Source organism: Saccopteryx bilineata, chromosome 2 (assembly GCF_036850765.1).
Source record: "Saccopteryx bilineata isolate mSacBil1 chromosome 2, mSacBil1_pri_phased_curated, whole genome shotgun sequence".
In the NCBI taxonomy this organism is placed as follows: Eukaryota; Metazoa; Chordata; class Mammalia; order Chiroptera; family Emballonuridae; genus Saccopteryx; species Saccopteryx bilineata.
Window position 1 is genome coordinate 316,969,314 of NC_089491.1, and position 18,266 is coordinate 316,987,579.

The window sequence follows — 18,266 nt, forward strand, 5'->3', positions numbered from 1 at the left end:
TAGTGGTATTTACACAATGGTGTGTGTTACTCAAAGCTCACAGAATTGTATATTTTAAATGGGTGATTTTTTTCTGCTTGAAAAATACACCTCAAGAAATCTTACTTAAAAATAGAATAAAATAATACTTTTTAGGAATACATATAGTATATGTGGTAAAAAATATATAAAGAAGAAGCCAAGACTGATAAATACAAGATTCAGAATGGTGGTTACATCAGCAAGGGCAGGGAGGGGAATGAATAAAGGAAAAAATAAGAAGGTATGCATAGCTTACTATCAATTTTCTGACTTTCACTTGTGTGCTGGATTTCTGTGTTTGTTATTTAAATAATAGATGGATGGTTAGATGGATGGATGGATGGATGGATGGATGGATGGATGGATGGATGGATAAACAAATAGATAAATTAATTAAAAGGGCCTTGCATGGACCAATGATAAGTATTATTACAAAACAAGGATTTGTTAACCCAAATATTCAATAACAAGACAACTAAATGATAAACTCTAGGAATAAAATCTTAGCACACTGTTTTCAGCTTGCTCATCTTTTCCCCCTTACACGGCATCAGTCATAAGTCACAAAGGAGAAGGGCAGGTCCTCATTTATTTGTTTGCTTATATATTACTAATATGCCTTGCTCAGAAGGCTCACCCTGAAGCTGGGCCTCAGATAAAACCATTCCTGTTCCAGAGCTAACATACGTAGTAGGTCATACAATCCTCATTTTAGGCCTGCCGGGTGAACTTCTCCAGTGTGTTATTCCAGATTCCTCAGGATGTCAGGACTACTAAAACATTCTCAAAGTGCCCCACATTAGGAGTCACCTCATGCTCTGGGCAATGGGTTCAAGTACCTTCTACTGTCATCTCAGGCTCACTGTGGGCTCTGGTCTGAGAAGGCCAGGGAAGTGAGTTCCCCTTGAGGGAGTGTGAGATTAAGGAGGAGGAGAATGAGAACATTAAGTAAGGGAGGCAGGAACCAAGGGACTCATGGCTGGGTTTGGGGAGCATTTTTGCCAGTGGGTTCTGAAACAGTTTGAGCCACACTGACCAGGGCTTACGTTACACCCAAAGTGTAGCCCCATGTCATTGGGATTAAAATGGCCTTTGTACTTATTTCTGGAAAACCACATAACATGAAAGAATAATATTTCCTTCTATAGCTAGGCTTGAACCCTGAGACAACATCAGTTCCTGATACAACTACATTTTTATCTTAGGGCTCAGTCATTCCAAAGGTAAATATTTGTTTAGTGTTTATCTTCCCTGCTAGGTTGTACAATCTCCAAAGGCAGAGAGCATGCCTCTCCTTCACTGCTGACATCCAAGCTGAGCAGGGTGCTGCTCAGATAAAGATTCGTGGGAATGAATGACTTAAGTGAGAATATACCTGAAAATAGGACTGGTGATGGCAGCAAGGAAGGAGAGAGGCTCAAATTTTTTTAAAAAGCCATAGAGTGATGTCTCCAGCAAAGATTCTATAGGAGGGTCTGGGTAGAACTGGCCACGCTCCCAGATTTCCATGCGGGCTGACCCATTGCACCAGCTTCCTCCACTTCTGGTTCCTCTTTAGCTTCAGCAGTAGCTCAGCATGTTCTGGGACAGTCACCAGTGAGTCAATGGCTGCTCTAAATGTGGCACTTAGGCTGAAACTGAAATATACCCAGAGTGGGACTGGGGTCTTATTTTTAAGCAGAGAGGACATGGAAACTGTCAGGCACTCTGTTCTCTGTGTCCAGGACTGCCATGTGTGTTCCTATGCATATCTTTTTCTTTTTTTGTATTTTTTCTGAAGTGAGAAGCAGGGAGGCAGAGAGACAGATTAGAGAGACAGATTCCTGCATGTGCCCTACCGGGATCTACTTGGCATGCCCACCAGGGGAAGATGCTCGGTCCATCTGGGGCATTGCTCCGCTGCAACCTGAGCCATTCTGGTGCCTGAGGAAGAGGCCATGGAGCCATCCTCAGCACCCGGGCCAACTTTCCTCCAGTGGAGCCTTGGCTGCCAGAGGGGAAGAGAGAGATAGAGAGGAAAGAGAGGGGGAAGGATGGAGAAGCAAATGGGTGCTTCTTCTTTGTGCCCTGGCCAGGAATCAAACCCGGGAGTTCCACAACTCTGGGCCAACGCTCTACTGCCGAGCTAGCAGGCCAGGGCCCTACACATATCTTGAAAGAACTTTTGGAATCACTGATTTGAAATAAGTAAATTGTAGATTGGAAAGAAAAGGGAAACTGTGGCCATTAGTATTAATTTAGTATTTAAAAACAGATAACCAGGCCCTGGTCGGTTGGCTCAGCGGTAGAGCGTCGGCCTAGCGTGCGGAGGACCCGGGTTCGATTCCCGGCCAGGGCACACAGGAGAAGCGCCCATTTGCTTCTCCACCCCTCTGCCATGCCTTCCTCTCTGTCTCTCTCTTCCCCTCCCGCAGCCAAGGCTCCATTGGAGCAAAGATGGCCCGGGCGCTGGGGATGGCTCTGTGGCCTCTGCCCCAGGCGCTAGAGTGGCTCTGGTCACAACATGGTGACGCCCAGGATGGGCAGAGCACCCCCCCTGGTGGACAGAGCATCGCCCCATGGTGGGTGTGCCGGGTGGATCCCGGTCGGTCGCATGCGGGAGTCTGTCTGACTGTCTCTCCCTGTTTCCAGCTTCAGAAAAATGCAAAAAGAAAAAAAAAAATTAAAAAAAACAAACAAACAGATAACCAGTCCTTTAGGCTTATAGCATATCAGAAATGTTAGCTGTAATGAAGTTTTATTTAAAATCATTTAATTGAACTTAAATATGTGGATGTTAAAGTTGTGATTATCTTATTTTGGTAAATATAGTGTAATATATTTTATTACCATTATTTGAGATAAAATGTGATGAGAAATACATTTATAATATCACAATAAAAGAAGGTGGAGAAAATAGTATTTAATTCACATAAAGCTTAGCTGTTATGAAGTCAAATGAGGCTAACAAATATCCTCCACTGTCATCTTCACAATTATCAGCCATGTTTGCAAAAGAGTTCGTTATCATTATTTGCACAATATTTCTTTTGACTCTTCCAAGCACATGAACCATTTACTTTTATCAACTTCTATGGTGTTAGAATCAATAGCACATATGCCACAGTCAGGAAGAAACAGACACATGGAACCACAATGAAAAAGACAATTATTTTCTCCCCATCCTCATCCTCTTCCTCCTTATAGTCTCCTTTCTCCTGCTTCTTATTAGTATTAATTGTAAACTTCTCATGACTAGAGTTAAAGTCCCTTCTCCACTCTAATTCCTCTGCTGCTCCCTATGCTGCCGCATGGGCACCATGAGGTTCTCCTAGGAAATTTTCTGCCTTCGACAGGAACTGACTTCAAATCCTCGTCCCTTAGCTCACATCACACTCCCACAGGACAATGATCTTGTCCAGCTGTCACTTCCAGAGAATATCTGGAGGCTCCAACTCCCTTTGGGACCTGCAGTGCAATAGGGCTGTGAAGTCCAAAAGCTGGACTCTTAGGCTTGAGGTCCTTGTGCACTTATTTCAACAAATCCAATGCACTTCCTTGTCTAAGTGATGGTCCATTTAGGCTGTGAGGTACTCAAGAAAAGAAACATATCATATGTATCTCTATATCGTTAACTCCATGAAGTAAAAGAGCCTATGTTGAAACATGGACATGAATGAATGAATAAAAGTGAAGAAGTAGGTTCAAAGCAGATTTGAGTGGGAAGTACTTGGCAGTCCCAAGGACATCCTGATTCCATCTCATTAGAACTTTAGGATCCTGCCCATGAGGACACCGGAGGCACGCAACTAAGAAGTGTGTGGCTCTGTCACCTCCCCCTGCTTGTGAAAGCAGCAGCATGCTCGGGCCATGTGTCACAAACCCAGCTCCCAGGAAAGTATTTGAGCCAAGCTGAACCAAGGCATGGCAGCTGAGAGAAGGAAGGAAGGCAGGGGAGGGTCAGGCTCCCGGGAAGAGTCAGGGAAGTTATTAGACAGTCATCATGCTTCCTCGTTGAACCTCATTAGTTGGACATTATGCAAGTGCTCAGGGAAAAGGCTGGAAACGTAATTCTGGGGGTGTGCCAGGCTGTACCCTCCCCGTGCTTGTGAAAGCAGCAGCATGCTCAGGGTACACGTCACAAATCCAGCACAGGATAAAAGGGCCCCTGCCCTGGGTTCCCCATCCATAGCCTCCTCAGGAACAGCCTTCTCCTGCTTCCTCTGTACCCGGTGAGTGTCTGGAAAGGGACGGGGACCTTGGCTCAGAGTGTTGGGAAGATGGGCTCACATCTGAATGGAAGCAGCAGGAAGAGCCCCACAGTAGGCAGCAGTGGGGGGAGGGTGATGGTGAGGAAAGAGCCACCAGGCACCTGTCAGGGGGCTGTGATTCCCAAAAGCCACAGGTCCTCAGGATTCCTTCCTATCTTGTTCTGAGTGTGCTGTCAGGGATGCTCATGGCTCCATCTGGCATCCTCGAAGATGCTTTATGCAAACACATGTGTCCCCTCCATGTTCCCATTTCTTTCCCACAGAGCTTGTCTTAGAGGGCAGCTTGGTCATGGAGGACAAGTGTTTAACACAACGTGTAAGGAGAGGATATTGAAACTTCTGAAGCTTCTGTGCTCTAAGTGTGTCGTTTATTTGTTGAAGGTCAAATTCCTGCCAAGATGTCCTGCCAGCAGAACCAGCAGCAGTGCCAGCCCCCTCCCAAGTGCCCCGCTCCCAAGTGCCCCCCAAAGAGCCCAGCACAGTGCTCACCGCCAGCCCCGTCTGGCTGTGCTCTGAGCTCGGGGGGCCACTGTGGCTCCAGCTCCGAGGGCGGCTGCTGCCTGAGCCACCACAGGCACCGCAGGTCCCACCGCTGTGGGCGCCGGAGCTCCGACTCCTGTGACAGTGGCAGTGGTCAGCACTCTGGGGGCTCCGGCTGTGGCCACAGCTCTGGGGGCTGCTGCTGACCTGGACTCTGGTGCTGAGATAGTGACTTCAGAAGACAGAAGAAACCAAAGGTCCAAGAAAAAGCCCAAGCTGAACACAGCCTTTCCTGGATACCTTATTCTCAACGTCCCAGGCTGAGCTGGGAATTTCCCAGAGAGGGTTTCCAGCTCTCTTCAGATGCTCTTCCAGCCTGCTGTCCAGGATCCCACATTCCCCGCCCCCAGCACCTGACAATGATGGGAAATGCCTGTACTTGACCCTGTGAAAAAATAAAGCTTCTCTTCCTCAATACCCTGGGCAGTTCACATGTCATTTCACTCTGTCCCTCCTCTCAGTTCCTTGGCCAACCCAACTCAGTTTGGGGAGCAGAATCTTAGTTTTGGACCAGGAAAAACAAAAAAAGCAGATCAGAGAGTTTGGGTTTAGTGTGGAGAGGGAGAGGAGAATGAGAGATAAGTATTACAATTCTCAGGTAAAGGAATGACTTTTCCTGTGAGACCTGAGTGGGTATTGATACAACCTGGGAATTTCCAATGCATAATATAGAACTTTTACTTATTTTGATAACTGTTTCTGGGTCCTAATTAAGAAAGAGGGAGTCAAAGCCCTGACTGGCTGGCTGGCTCAGTGGTAGAGCATCGGCCTGGCGTTTGGAAGTCCTGTGTTTGATTCCCACCCAGGGCACACAGGAGAAGTGCCCATCTGTTTCTCCACCCTTCACCCTCTCTTTTCTCTCTGTCTCTCTCTTCCCCTCCCACAGCCAAGGCTCTGCTGGAGCAAAGATGGCCCAGGTGCTGAGGATGGCTCCATGGCCTCTGCCTCAGGCTCTAGAATGGCTCCAGTTGCAATGGAGCTACACCCCAGATGGGCAGAACATCACCCCCTGTTGGGCTTGCCAGGTGGATCCCAGTCCAGCACATGTGGGTGTCTGTCTCTGCCTCTCTGCTTCTAACTTCAGAAAAAAAATTTTAAAAAATGGAAACAGGGAGTCACGATGCAAGGAAACATAAAATTGGTGGAAGAAGGAGATGTATATCTCAGGAAGAAGAGTTAACTCAGTAGACTCTATGAAAATGCAGGAGAGAGATGGAAGGTGAGAAGACTTAACATTAATGAGGTCTAGGGTAAGCGAGGTGGCTGGGAATTTCAGCAACAAGATAATTGTGCATGTGAAATAAAAATTTTAGAAGAAAGAAAATGAGAAGTGTTGCTGGAATTAAACCCAATCTAAGAAGTAAACATTTATTAAATTTTGAACTCTATACAAACATACACCTCAATAGAGTCCCATGGTTTGGATTAAATTTTAAGACTCAGATGCTTCTGAGGTTGAAATAATGTTCTTACATATGAACCAAGAATAACATGTCACTTGGATTGCCAGAACGCCAAAAAAATGTCATAGAACTCAAGCTACAAGCAAATGGTAAATATTAAGAGAGACTGATGTTGGCCCTGGCTGGTTGGCTCAGTGGTGGAGTGTCAGCCTGGCGTGTGGGAGTCCTGGGTTTGATTCCCAGCCAGGGCACACAGGAGAAGTGCCCATCTGCTTCTCCACCCCTCCCCATCTCCTTCCTCTCTGTCTCTCTCTTCCCCTCCCACAGCCAGGGCTCCATTGGAGTGGGATCAGCCTGGGAGCTGGGGATGGCTCTGTGGCCTCTGCCTCAGGTGCTAGAATGGCTCTGGTTGCAGCAACGCCCTAGATGGGCAGAGTACCACCCCTGGTGGGATCCTGGTTGGGCGCATGCAGGAGTCTGTCTGACTGCCTCCCCGTTTCCAACTTCAGAAGAATTCAAGAAAAGAAAAAAAAGAGAGAGAGAGACATATGTTAGGGACTGAGTAGAGCAAGCAGGGGGTGGGAAGAGGCAGAGAACTGTAGATAACTTTTAAGTTTAATAAACTTAAAAAAGATTTATCAAGCATGGAAATTACTACAACTTGGGGCTTAAGGAGAGCCTGATGGAATTTAATACCAGACACACAAGGCAGGTCTAACTGAGGTATGATTCCTTGAAGTAGCAGTCACAACTCTGGCCACAAGGTTAAGTTCATTAGAAATCACCAGAGAGCACTCAGCCAGGGGCAGGAACCATGTGAGTGTTGGTGAGGCAAGAACAGACCCAGAAGAGCTATGCCTCACCTGAGAGGGCCTACAAAACCTGGAACACAGAGTGTAAGTCCTGTCAACACACAGGTCCAACAGCTTTGTGCCGGCCTGAGACAGTACAGCATGGGCTGGACAGATGGCAAAATTAGAACATACTATCTGCCAGGAGCTGTAGAAAAAGACCTGGAGGTTCAGAAGTACCTCGAAGTGCCACTCTAAAGAACTGACAGAGTTAGCATGACCAGGCGGTGGCGCAGTGGATAGAGCGTCGGACTGGGATGCTGAGGATCCAGGGTCGAGACCCCAAGGTCATCAGCGTAAGCATGGGCTCCTCTGGTTTGAGCAAAGCTTGGACCCAAGGTCGCTGGCTTGAGCAAGGGGTTACTCGGTCTGCTGAAGGCCCATGGTCAAGGCACATATGAGAAAGCAATCAATGAACAACTAAGGTGTCGCAATGAAAAACTGATGATTGATGCTTCTCATCTCTCTTTGTTCCTGTCTGTCTGTCCCTATCTATCCCTCTCTCTGACTCTTGCTCTGTTTCTGTAAAAAAAAACAAAAACAAAAAACAAAAAAAACCACAACTGACAGAGTTATAATTTATGCTTGAATCAAATCTGAGTGATAAAAGAAAGGGAGCAGGGTCAACTTATAAAGCTCCTAGCTGAGACATTACAGAGGTCTCAGGAAGCAAAAAGCAATACAGAACATCTTTAAAATTGAGCCAAGCCTGACCTGTGGTAGCACAGTGGATAAAGCGTCAACCTGGAAATGCTGAGGTTTCCAGTTCAAAACCCTGGGCTTGCCTGGTCAAGGCACATATGGGAGTTGATGCTTCCTGCTCCTCCCCCCTTCTCTCTCTGTCTGTCTCTCTCTCTCTCTCTCTCTCTCTCTTCCCTCTCTATAATGAATAAATAAAATCTTAAAAAATAATAAAATAAATAAATAAATAAAATTGAGCCAAAAAGGGGAGGTCTAAGCAGTGAAAAAAAAACAACGAAAGGATTTTCCAGACCTCATCAGAGTGACACCAAGTCCCAGCCTTGGACCCATTTATTCACTTAACTATTTTTATTGAGCACTTATTATGTGCTCTGTTATAAACACTAGGGATATAGCAAAAAATTAAGAACAATGTTTCTTCTCTAGGGAAGTCATTTTCAACTGATGTGCCACAGTAATTTTTAAAACGTGCAATACCTGACTTTTGTCAGGGGCATTGACCTCTTTTCTTTTAGATTGTTAAATTATAAAAATGACAACAGCCAACACAGCAATAACTCTTCGGTGTGAATGAATCAAAATTATACCTTTTATTTCTAGATCAGCAAAAAATATATATTTTTGGTGTGTTGCAGAATTTTAGTAATTAGTTTCTGTGTGCCATGAGAGGAAAAAGGTTGCAAATCACTGGTCAAATGCATTTATGGTCAACAGTTTCCAATTTACATGTGATGCAGAGTGAAACAGAATGGCTCTGTATTCAGTGGCCTCTCATTCTCTGGGACTGAGTGGACTCTGCTGTTAGTTTAATAAACCTGGAGAAAACTCTCCGGCTTGGCAAAATATTGGCGCTTTTAGATAGCAGCTTTGGTGGTGACAAGAAAAGAACATGAGTATTTGCTAGCTTCCACATCAAAAGACAACAGCCATGAAAGGAGCGTCTGTCTCAAGATCCTTAGAAATCCTCCATATATTTTCTTGGTTTTCAGGACTGAACAGACTTGCTTTCAAACTACCCAACCTACTTCCTGGGTTTTCCCTGGACTTGTGCTGGGCTCTCCTCCTAACCAATCCCTTTCCTGGACCTTCCAGGGCCCCATGTCCTTATCCAATCTGATTCTTTTCCCAGGCTAGGCTCTGCCCCTTTGTGTCACCATTTTGGCTCCTACTGCTCATGCCTCAAAGTTTTGCTGCATCATTTCGTTTCTACTGTGCATGCATTTATCTCTGCCTGCACCACCTTAGCTTCTACTATGCATGTGCCCAGCAAAGGAATTTCCCCTGCTGTTCCTATTCCTCCCTCAGTTATCCTAACTAATGATTGCTAACTGATTCTTCCTGCCCACTTTGGGGATTAGGTCCCCTCTGTGGAGAATGCAAAGGCCTCCTGGCGAGACTGTGAATGCTATAACTTTCCAGTGAATAAGGCTTAATGTCCAATTCAGCTCCTTAGTTTATTAGGCTTAACATCTGATTCTATTCCCTAGTTTATTAGGCTTAATGTCTGATTCCTTCCCTAATTCATTAGGCTTAATGCCTGATTCCTTTTTTCTCCCTTCCTGTATTAATAGTTACCTACCTATTCTAACATCAGTAGGTGACATCTGATTTATCATTCACTTAAGAGCAACAGGGGACTGATGCCCCAAAACTCTGACTTCAGGCATGAGGACTCCTCACACACACATCTTATAGGATCCTCATCTGGCTCATACATATTTCATTACTTGCCTGTCAGCTCCACTACACTATCAGAAGATGGAGTATCATCTTTTTTTATTTTTGGATCTTCTTTGTCAAGCACAGCATGTTCTATCTCAATATAAATGGTTTGAAAAAATGAATAACTTTTATGAATGAATTAATATGAAGAACAGCTCCTACAGAAGGACTGAGGCACAGGTATTTGGACAATTCTGAGGTTTCTTTGGTTCGTTTTTTCCTCAAAACTCTTGACACCTGCTATGGAGATGCAAAGGGCCTGGGGCTGGAGAGTGTAACATGCTGCCCTTTAAATAAGACTCACCCTCACCCTCTTCCAATATCACCACTCCTTTTCTACCTGTGAACCAAAATAGAAAAGAGTTCCAAGATGTTATCTATTACTGGAATCAGAATCCACTAACTCATTTTTTAATTTTATTTTTTAATTGAAGTTTAGAGACAGAAAAGGGAGAGAGAAAACATAGATTTGCTGTTCCACTCACTTATGCATGCACTGGTTGATTTTTGCATGTGTCCTGACTAGGGATTGAACCTGCAACCTTAGCATATAGGGACAATGCTTTAACCAACTGAGCTACCTAGCCAGGACAGCTCATTACTTTCTATTTTCCTACTCCTCTTTGCTGAAGAATTTTCTATAAGCTGTGGGTTTAGAGTCACAAACTCTAAAAAAAGTAGAAAATCTTTTTTATATTTTTGAGAGGAAGAGAGACAGACAGAAAGAGACAGGAAAGGAGAGAGATAAGCATTAACTCATTTGTTCATTAATTGCTTCTCATATGTGCCTTGACCAGGGGTCTCAAGCCAAGCCAGTGACCCCTTGCTAAAGCCAGCAACCTTGGGCTCAAGCCAGAGACTTTGGGAGCGTGTCAGTGATCCCACACTCAAGCTGGATGAACCTGCACTCAAGCCAGCAACTTCAGGGTTTCAAACCTGAAATCTCAGTGTCTCAGGTTGATGCTCTATCCACTGCACCACAACCAGTCAGGCAAGGGAGTCATTTTTTTAAGTTGATGCAATCCCATCTAATTTTTTGCCTTTTTACTTCTTCTAGAGTCACTAAACTTCTCCCAAAATGTCCTGGAAGCAAAACTAAAAGTAGTTTCAAGCCCCTCCCAGGTGTTCTCCCAAGTGTCACTCAAATATCCTGCTCAGGGTCCACCTGCAGTCTATTCCTGCTGAGCCTCTGCTCTGGGAGCTGCTCAAAGGTTAATTGGGATCTACGTAAGATCCTTAGGTATGTGGCACTTTCTGACTACCTCTTCCCATTTTCCTTTAGAATGACTCAGCTGCTTGTCATGGAATGCAATTGCTATGGGGGAGGGAGGAGACAGAACTGACAAGGAATTGTGAGTTATAAGCAAAAGAGAAGGATTTTGTGTTTGTTGAGTCATGCTTGACTTCTAATGTGGAATGTTTAAAATGTACTCCAAGGAGCCTGACCTGTGGTGGCGCAGTGGATAAAGCGTCGACCTGGAATGCTGAGGTCGCTGGTTCAAAACCCTGGGCTCGCCTGGTCAAGGCACATATGGGAGTTGATGCTTCCTGTTCTCTCTCTATCTCTCCCTCTCTCTCTCTCCTCTCTCTCTCTAATAAAAATGAATAAATAAATAAAAAAATCTAAAAAAAAAAGTGAGCAAACTAAAAAAATACATAAAATGTACTCCAAGGAGCTAAACCCGAGATCCTGCATTGCCCGCTCCTATAATACCAATTGTAATGACTAAGTCATGAAATTCTCCCAAGATTCATCCAGCCATACCAGTCTCTGTATTTCCTTGATGTCTCAGGACCACAGGAAGCCAGTGTTCCTTAAGATAGGACTCCTGATGTTGGTGACTCTTGGGGAGTTGCCCTCATGCTCTGGGAGAAATAACTAAGCCCTGATCCTTACTATGATGATTCTCTGTCATCATAGAATGGCTGTTTTGTGTGTGAGGACCTCAGAGTACCTGATCTCATGAGGAAAAGGAAGGGTAACAGACAGGAGCAACTTATCAAGATGAAGATAAGCCTAATGAGCTCTTTTCCAGCTCATGTGTGGAAACTTCCAAGACCAGCAGATGGAGTTAGAGCAAAGCCAGAGAGACATCCACAAATATTTCATGAAGGACAAGGAAGACTGCTTATTGACAGTCAATGACAAGGACACCTTGATGCTTTGAAACTACTACAGAGTGTGTATGTGTACCTTTTCAGCTACTGCTCCCTCTTCTCTCTTCCACTATCCCACCCCACACTACTATCTTCCACCCCCACTCACACCACTACCAATGACTCAGGGGTGCAACCCCTGGTGGAAAAATGGCTTCCATCCTTGTTGCTATTGTAAGGATATGGTCAGTTACTGGTCATCACAAGATATGGAAAAATATTCATTTTTGCAGCAAAGTCTAAACTCCAACATTTTTTTTTCACATGCCCCATGGCATTCAAATTCTATATGGGGCCATTTATCATGGGTGTAACAAGTTCTTCTGTGTTATTTATCTGTTAGACTGTACCCTCCTTGAAAAAAGATATCACACTTCTCCATTTTACTGTTCTATTCCCATTGCTGACCATGGTTACTTGCCCATAATCATAACTAAGAAAAGGAAAGACAATCCCAGATTGCTGGCAACAAGCTGGGCTTGTTCTAGTAGCTAGGCCATATCTTCTCTGATTGAACATAAGCAAGTTCATTAAACTCCGACATCAGACAAGCTAACTCAGACAAAAATAAGACCACTCTGAGCACCAACAAAACAAGAACATTGTCCAAACCACAAAAATAACCCCACATCCCCCTTTCTCAACTAACATGAGGCACTGATACTTTTTTCACCAATTGCTATTTGTTTCGAAAAGATTAAAATCAGAACTACAACAAATATTAATCTTTATATTTAAATTAACTGGTAATTTTTAATCAAATATTTTAATGAAAAATGTGTTATTCTTTTCTGTACTTGATAGTTTATTGTGAGTAGACACAGAATTCTTTATACAGGTTTACACTTTACAGCTTACCCACCTTAAAGCATAAGGATTCTATAATTAATTTTGAAATACCCATGGGAGAGTGAATTTCACGGGGTCACAAGAAATCGTGGCTTGGGATGGAGAAAGAAGGACAGGGTTAGAGATAGCACTGACCCCCCTTTCTGATATTCTTCTGTCTCCAGAAAGAGTCTTTTGCTTAGGTGATTTGTTTTAGAAACAAAGAGCAATTAATGAGGCTTTATTATAATAGCCTCATTAATCCTGCTTCCTAGTTTAAAATTATTAAGGTACCTAATCATAGAAATGCTCTCTGCTTTCTGAAATCACCTAATCCAGTGCAAAACTTCACGTCCTTGCAGCTTCCACAAAATTACCTAATACAAGCCCAAATCCCATGACAAGCATCTCTTAATGTTTTCCCATGGTGTACTGTCTCCCTCATTTGAACAAGCCAATCAATTCAACTTTGTTCTACTATAGGTATATTGCTATTGGTCTTTTGATAGGGAACATTGATGATGTTCAATAGAAATTTATTAAATGAAAGAATATAAGAATAAATAACTTAAAGTAGAAGGAATTTCTTGGGGGTTAGGGGAGGTTGATGGTGGCAGCTGAGAAGCAGAGGGGCCTCCAGGCAAGTGTTGGACCTATGAGAGAAAAGACAGAGGCAGTGTCTCAACCCAGAGTCATCAGACAAAGGACCAGAGTTCCTTTATTGCAGTGGTAGTCAACCTGGTCCCTACCGCCCAGTAGTGGGCATTCCAGCTTTCATGGTGGGCGGTAGTGGAGCAACCAAAGTACAATATAAATGAAAAGATAGATCTAACTATAGTAAGTTGTTTTATAAAGATTTATTCTGCCAAACTTAGTGAAAATTTGACATAAAGTACTTGGTAAGTAATTATTAGTATATGCTTTAACTTGCTGTAACTCTGCTTTATAAATTTTATAAAGTAAAGTTACTTCCCTACTTTATAAATCACTATTTCTGTGGGACCAGTGGGCAGTTAGAAAATTTTACTACTAACAGAGATACAAAAGTGGGCGGTAGGTATAAAAAGGTTGACTACCCCTGCTTTAGAAGGTCCAGAGTTTCCCAAGTGCACAATTTTATTCAGATGGTCCTCTTTCCATATGGCCTTCTCTAAGCCTCTATAGTCAGTAAAACTGAGAGAGAGAGCTATGTGCTTTTCAACACTTTTTGTCCCTCTTCAGCTCCATCACCCAGTCTGATACGAGAGAACACCCATTTCCCCTCTTGAATAACTCCTTCCAATACAATATCAATTGGGGAGGTCTTCAACATTATGAAGGAAATGGACACTGTAGCATAGTTCAGGGTTAAGCCTACAGATATCCCCTAAGCAAGAAACTCTTTCTGGAGACGGAAGAATATCAGAAGTGTGTGTATGTGTGTGTGTGTGTGGGGGGGGGTCATTGCCATCTCTAACCCTGTCTTTCTTTCTCCATCCCAAGCCAACATTTCTTGTGACCCAGTGCAATTCATTATCCCACAGGTTATTTCAAAATTAATTATAGAATTCCTATGCTTTAAGGTGGATAAGTTGTAAAGTATAAACCTGTATAAAGAAGTTTGCATCTACTAGCACTAAACTATGAGTAAAGACAAGAATAACATATATTTTCCATAAAATATCTGATTAAAAATTACCAGTTAATTTGCCTGACCTGTGGTAGCACAGTGGATAAAGCATTGACCTGGAACACTGAGGTCGCTAGTTCAAAACCCTGGGCTTGCCTGGTCAAAGCACATATGGGAGTTGATGCTTCCTGCTCCTCCCCCTGCCCTTTCCCCTCTCTGAAATGAAGAAATAAAGTCTTCAAAAAATTACCAATTAATTTAAATATAGTGATTAATGTCTGTTGTAGTTCTGGTTGTAATCTTTTAGAAACAAATAGTAAAATGTAGTCATTCTGATAGCAGAAATGAGATTAACATGAAATTAACCTCTAGTATTTAATAAAATCCAGTAGGAAAATAAGTTTCAGATTTCATTAAAAAATCATCATACACAAACCTTAGAAATTATCAGATCTGTTCTATTAAATGTAATGCACATAATATCATCACTGTCATCAGCCTCACCATTAGCTACACATTGAATAGAATATCTTCATGACTCTCAATAATTGTTTTAAATATTTTGTACTCATAGATCATTTTTATAATCAATATCATACATCCCATAGGAATCTAAATATGTAAGAACTGGATTTTTTTATACTACATATATAAGTCTCACGATCTCAACTAATGTAGGTAATTCTAGTATTTTGTCTGCTCATTTATATAATTCTGCCTTAGCTTCAGTTCTGGTAGGGGCCTCACCTGCCCCAGCCAGGGCCTGGATCCCACCCTCTATCCATTTCCCAACATGTCTCTTTCTCAGGGTCCGGTGATCTCTGATCACCAAAATCCCAAGAGACCAGGAGCTGATTATACATAAACAAACCATGACCCTTGGGACTATGCAGAACCATAGGGAGCTATTGCCCAAAAGGTAGAAGTTTCAAAGGATGAATCACATGGTATCAAACGTAAATGTTTACTTCTCTGATGTCTGTCCAGTTAAACTTGAAATGCTCAAAGTCAGGAAATGTATCATATACATCTCTACATCTTCACTGCCCAGAAAAAATGCAAGGGACATAGCCGAACTTAAAACATCTCAGCTGAATGAGTGAAAGAAGAAATGTCGGGTCCCCAACACACCTGGGCAGCAAGCAGTCATCAGGATTTCCTGATTCTCTCTTGCAGACATCTTGGCACGTGTGCAGGAAGAAGCTGGAGACCTGGGATGGGAGTGTGTGGGACTGTCACCTTACCCCTGGTTGTGAAAGCTGCAGCATGCTCAGGCCATGTGTCACCAACCCAACACAGGATAAAAGAGCCCCTGCCCTGAACTCCTCATCCACAGCCTCCTCAGGAACAGCCTTCTCCTGCCGCCTCTGCACTCGGTGAGTATCTGGAAGGAGACAGGACCTCAGCTAGGAGTGTTGGGAAGACAGACTCAGATTTCAGCGGGAAAGAGCAGATTTCAGCGGGAAAGAGGGAAGCAGGGGTGTCTGATGTGGAGGCAGCCAGAAGAGAACTTTGGAGGGCAACAGGGGACAGAACAGAGACAGGGAACAAGGAACCTGTGCGAGATGCTTCCGAGTCTGTTACGTGCCAGGGCCCTGGCCATTAGCATGCTCTCCACTCTATCCTGAAAGATGCTCACAATCCAGAGACATTCTCCAGGAGTTATTGCTGGGGTATATTTGCTTCTACATTTCTATGAAGAAAGACGGGCATGGAGCCCAGTAAGAAGATCTCAATTAGCATTGTTTTTGGAAAGAGGGCCAAACTAGGGAAATATCTTTTCAGGTCAATTTAATTTGACGTTGGTTTCTATTTTCCTCCTGAACATCGCAGCTCAGGAAGCAGCGGGTATGAGGGGCAGGGGTTTTCTGAAACCGTTCATAGAGAAGACACTGTCCTGGAGCTTTTGCACTGACCTTTTCCTGTAACCTATCCAGACTCCCACGCCTCCTGCTGAGATGTCCTGCCGGCAGAACCAGCAGCAGTGCCAGCCCCCTCCCAAGTGCCCCGCCCCCAAGTGCCCCCCAAAGAGCCCAGCACAGTGCTCACCGCCAGCCCCGTCTGGCTGTGCTCTGAGCTCGGGGGGCCACTGTGGCTCCAGCTCCGAGGGCGGCTGCTACCTGAGCCACCACAGGCACCGCAGGTCCCACCGCTGTGGGCGCCGGAGCTCCGACTCCTGTGACAGTGGCAGTGGTCAGCATTCTGGGGGCTCCGGCTGTGGCCACAGCTCTGGGGGCTGCTGCTGACCTGGACTCCGGTGCTTAGAAAAGCGACTTTAGAGGAAGCAAAGTCCCAGGGACCATCCTCTGCCTGACGTGTTCCCTCCCGGTACCCGCATTCCCGCCTTGGCCAGGCTGAAGTGCTTGTGGAGAGCAACTGAGCGTCCTGACGGCTCTTCCTATCCGCTCTCCAGGGCCCCAGAGTGCCCGCCCCCAGCTCTGACAGAACATGCAATATCTACCCTATTGATTATCGCCACCCACGTCTGACCCTGGAATAAAATAAAGTTTTCATCTCCTCAGCACCACTAGGCTCTCTCCGACTTTGTTCCCACCCAGACGACTCTAAGTCTCTCCTGCCCTCTGTTTCTCAGGCCACCACTTCCTCTCATAAGAGACAGATCCTGATTCTAGACCAGGAAAAAGAGCAGTTCTATTTCCTCCAAAATAGCCTATGGGCACACTTTATGTTGGAACAAGAGGAAGAAGAGTAGTGGTCTCAACCCCACACCAACAAAAGGAAAATATCCCCATAACATGATGTGGGAAATGGTCTGATTTAAGCCTAGACTCTGCTGGGAGGTGACTTCCCCAATCAGAGTACAGAAAGGTGTTCCAGGATCCCCAGCTAAGAGGCAGGTGTCGGGGAGGCAAGGAATCCAAAACCTACTAGAAAAGTCATTGAGAGACCAGGGGGAGAGAAAAGAAATGCAATTTCTTCTATTAGGATCTGAGGCCACAATGATGAGAGAGAAAGCTGAAGAGGTTGTAGATGCAGGGGAGAAGTTGGGCTATAAAGTGTCTGATGTGAGAAAATTGGGAAGAAGGGAAAAGTGGAACTGAGAAAAGGCGCTGCTTTTAAAATAAATATAATCATGAGATCACATATTTCCTTAGCACTCACTATGGGCCAGGCATGATTCCAACTGTTTGGCATACAGCTCCTCAATTAATTCTCCCAACAGCCCTAGGATGTAGGGACTCCTAATACCTCGTGTTTCAGATACAGAAACATAATCATCATGCATTTTTCTCAGCTTGCCACAGATCAGTCTGGCGGCAGGACCATCAATGCAACAAGCATACTGTCTTGATCTCCTTCAAAATAAAACAATTCTCTCTAAATTACATTCTTTCAGCCCAGCTCAATGTGTGCAATGTTGCTTTTTTAATTCTGTATCATTAAATTATAGACCACATAGGTCATAGTTGCAAGGAAACCCCATCTGGAGAAGAAGGTTTGTCCCTGATTTTAGACAAAATGATACCATCAACTGACCACATCCTGCTGGACTTAACCCAAATGTCAACACCCCCATGAAATCTCTTCTTCCCTGGCCCTCCACACATTTGCCCAGACCTATGTCCATACAGAAGCAGGGTCCCACTATTACACCTGTGACTGTTTGCTTCACTACTTTGTCTCCTTCACTGGAAAGTAAGCCTTGAGGCCTCCAAGTACCCTCCCCCCCACTCACATTACTGTAACACCTGCCCTTGGCTGCCCATCCCTAACTTTCACTTAGGATACTGTGCTGCCTGCTCTAACAGACCAGAGCAATCTCAACAGTCTGATGGCCAATGGCAGGCTGGCTGGAGCCCTGTGTGTTGATGAGTAGTATTCATGCTTTGAGACCTCAGAAACCTCTGGGCCAGATATGCCTCAATAGCCACCCAAAGGGACCCACATCAGTGCCTAAGTACAAGGTCTGTTCGGAGGCACAGAGGCTAGGGAACGGCACACCTGGGTGAAAGACAGCAATCAGAAAGATGGATGAGTACAGTGAAAAGAAATCAGCCACCAAAAAACTCAACAGCAAACAATCCAATAAAAAAAAAATGGGAAAAGGATAAGAACAGACACTTCTCCCAAGAAGAAATACGAATGGCCAAGAGATATATGAAAAGATGCTCATCTTCACTAGCTATTAGAGAAATGCAAATCAAAACTGCAATGAGGTACC

At 44.3% G+C, this 18,266-nt stretch overlaps 2 protein-coding genes across 2 annotated transcripts; both read left to right on the plus strand.

Moving 5' to 3' along the window:
- The first annotated feature begins 4,108 nt into the window (after positions 1 to 4,108).
- On the plus strand, positions 4,109 to 5,228 carry LOC136323388 (late cornified envelope protein 3C-like). Its single transcript, XM_066255222.1, has 2 exons — positions 4,109 to 4,232; positions 4,653 to 5,228. The coding sequence occupies exon 2, from the start codon at positions 4,670 to 4,672 to the stop codon at positions 4,955 to 4,957; it is 288 nt and encodes a 95-aa protein (XP_066111319.1). The 5' UTR covers positions 4,109 to 4,232; positions 4,653 to 4,669; the 3' UTR covers positions 4,958 to 5,228.
- Positions 5,229 to 15,416: 10,188 nt separating this feature from the next.
- On the plus strand, positions 15,417 to 16,595 carry LOC136323390 (late cornified envelope protein 3D-like). The gene is made up of 2 exons (XM_066255223.1): positions 15,417 to 15,459; positions 16,021 to 16,595. Exon 2 carries the CDS (start codon positions 16,042 to 16,044, stop codon positions 16,327 to 16,329), a length of 288 nt encoding a protein of 95 aa, XP_066111320.1. The 5' UTR covers positions 15,417 to 15,459; positions 16,021 to 16,041; the 3' UTR covers positions 16,330 to 16,595.
- Positions 16,596 to 18,266: the final 1,671 nt, after the last annotated feature.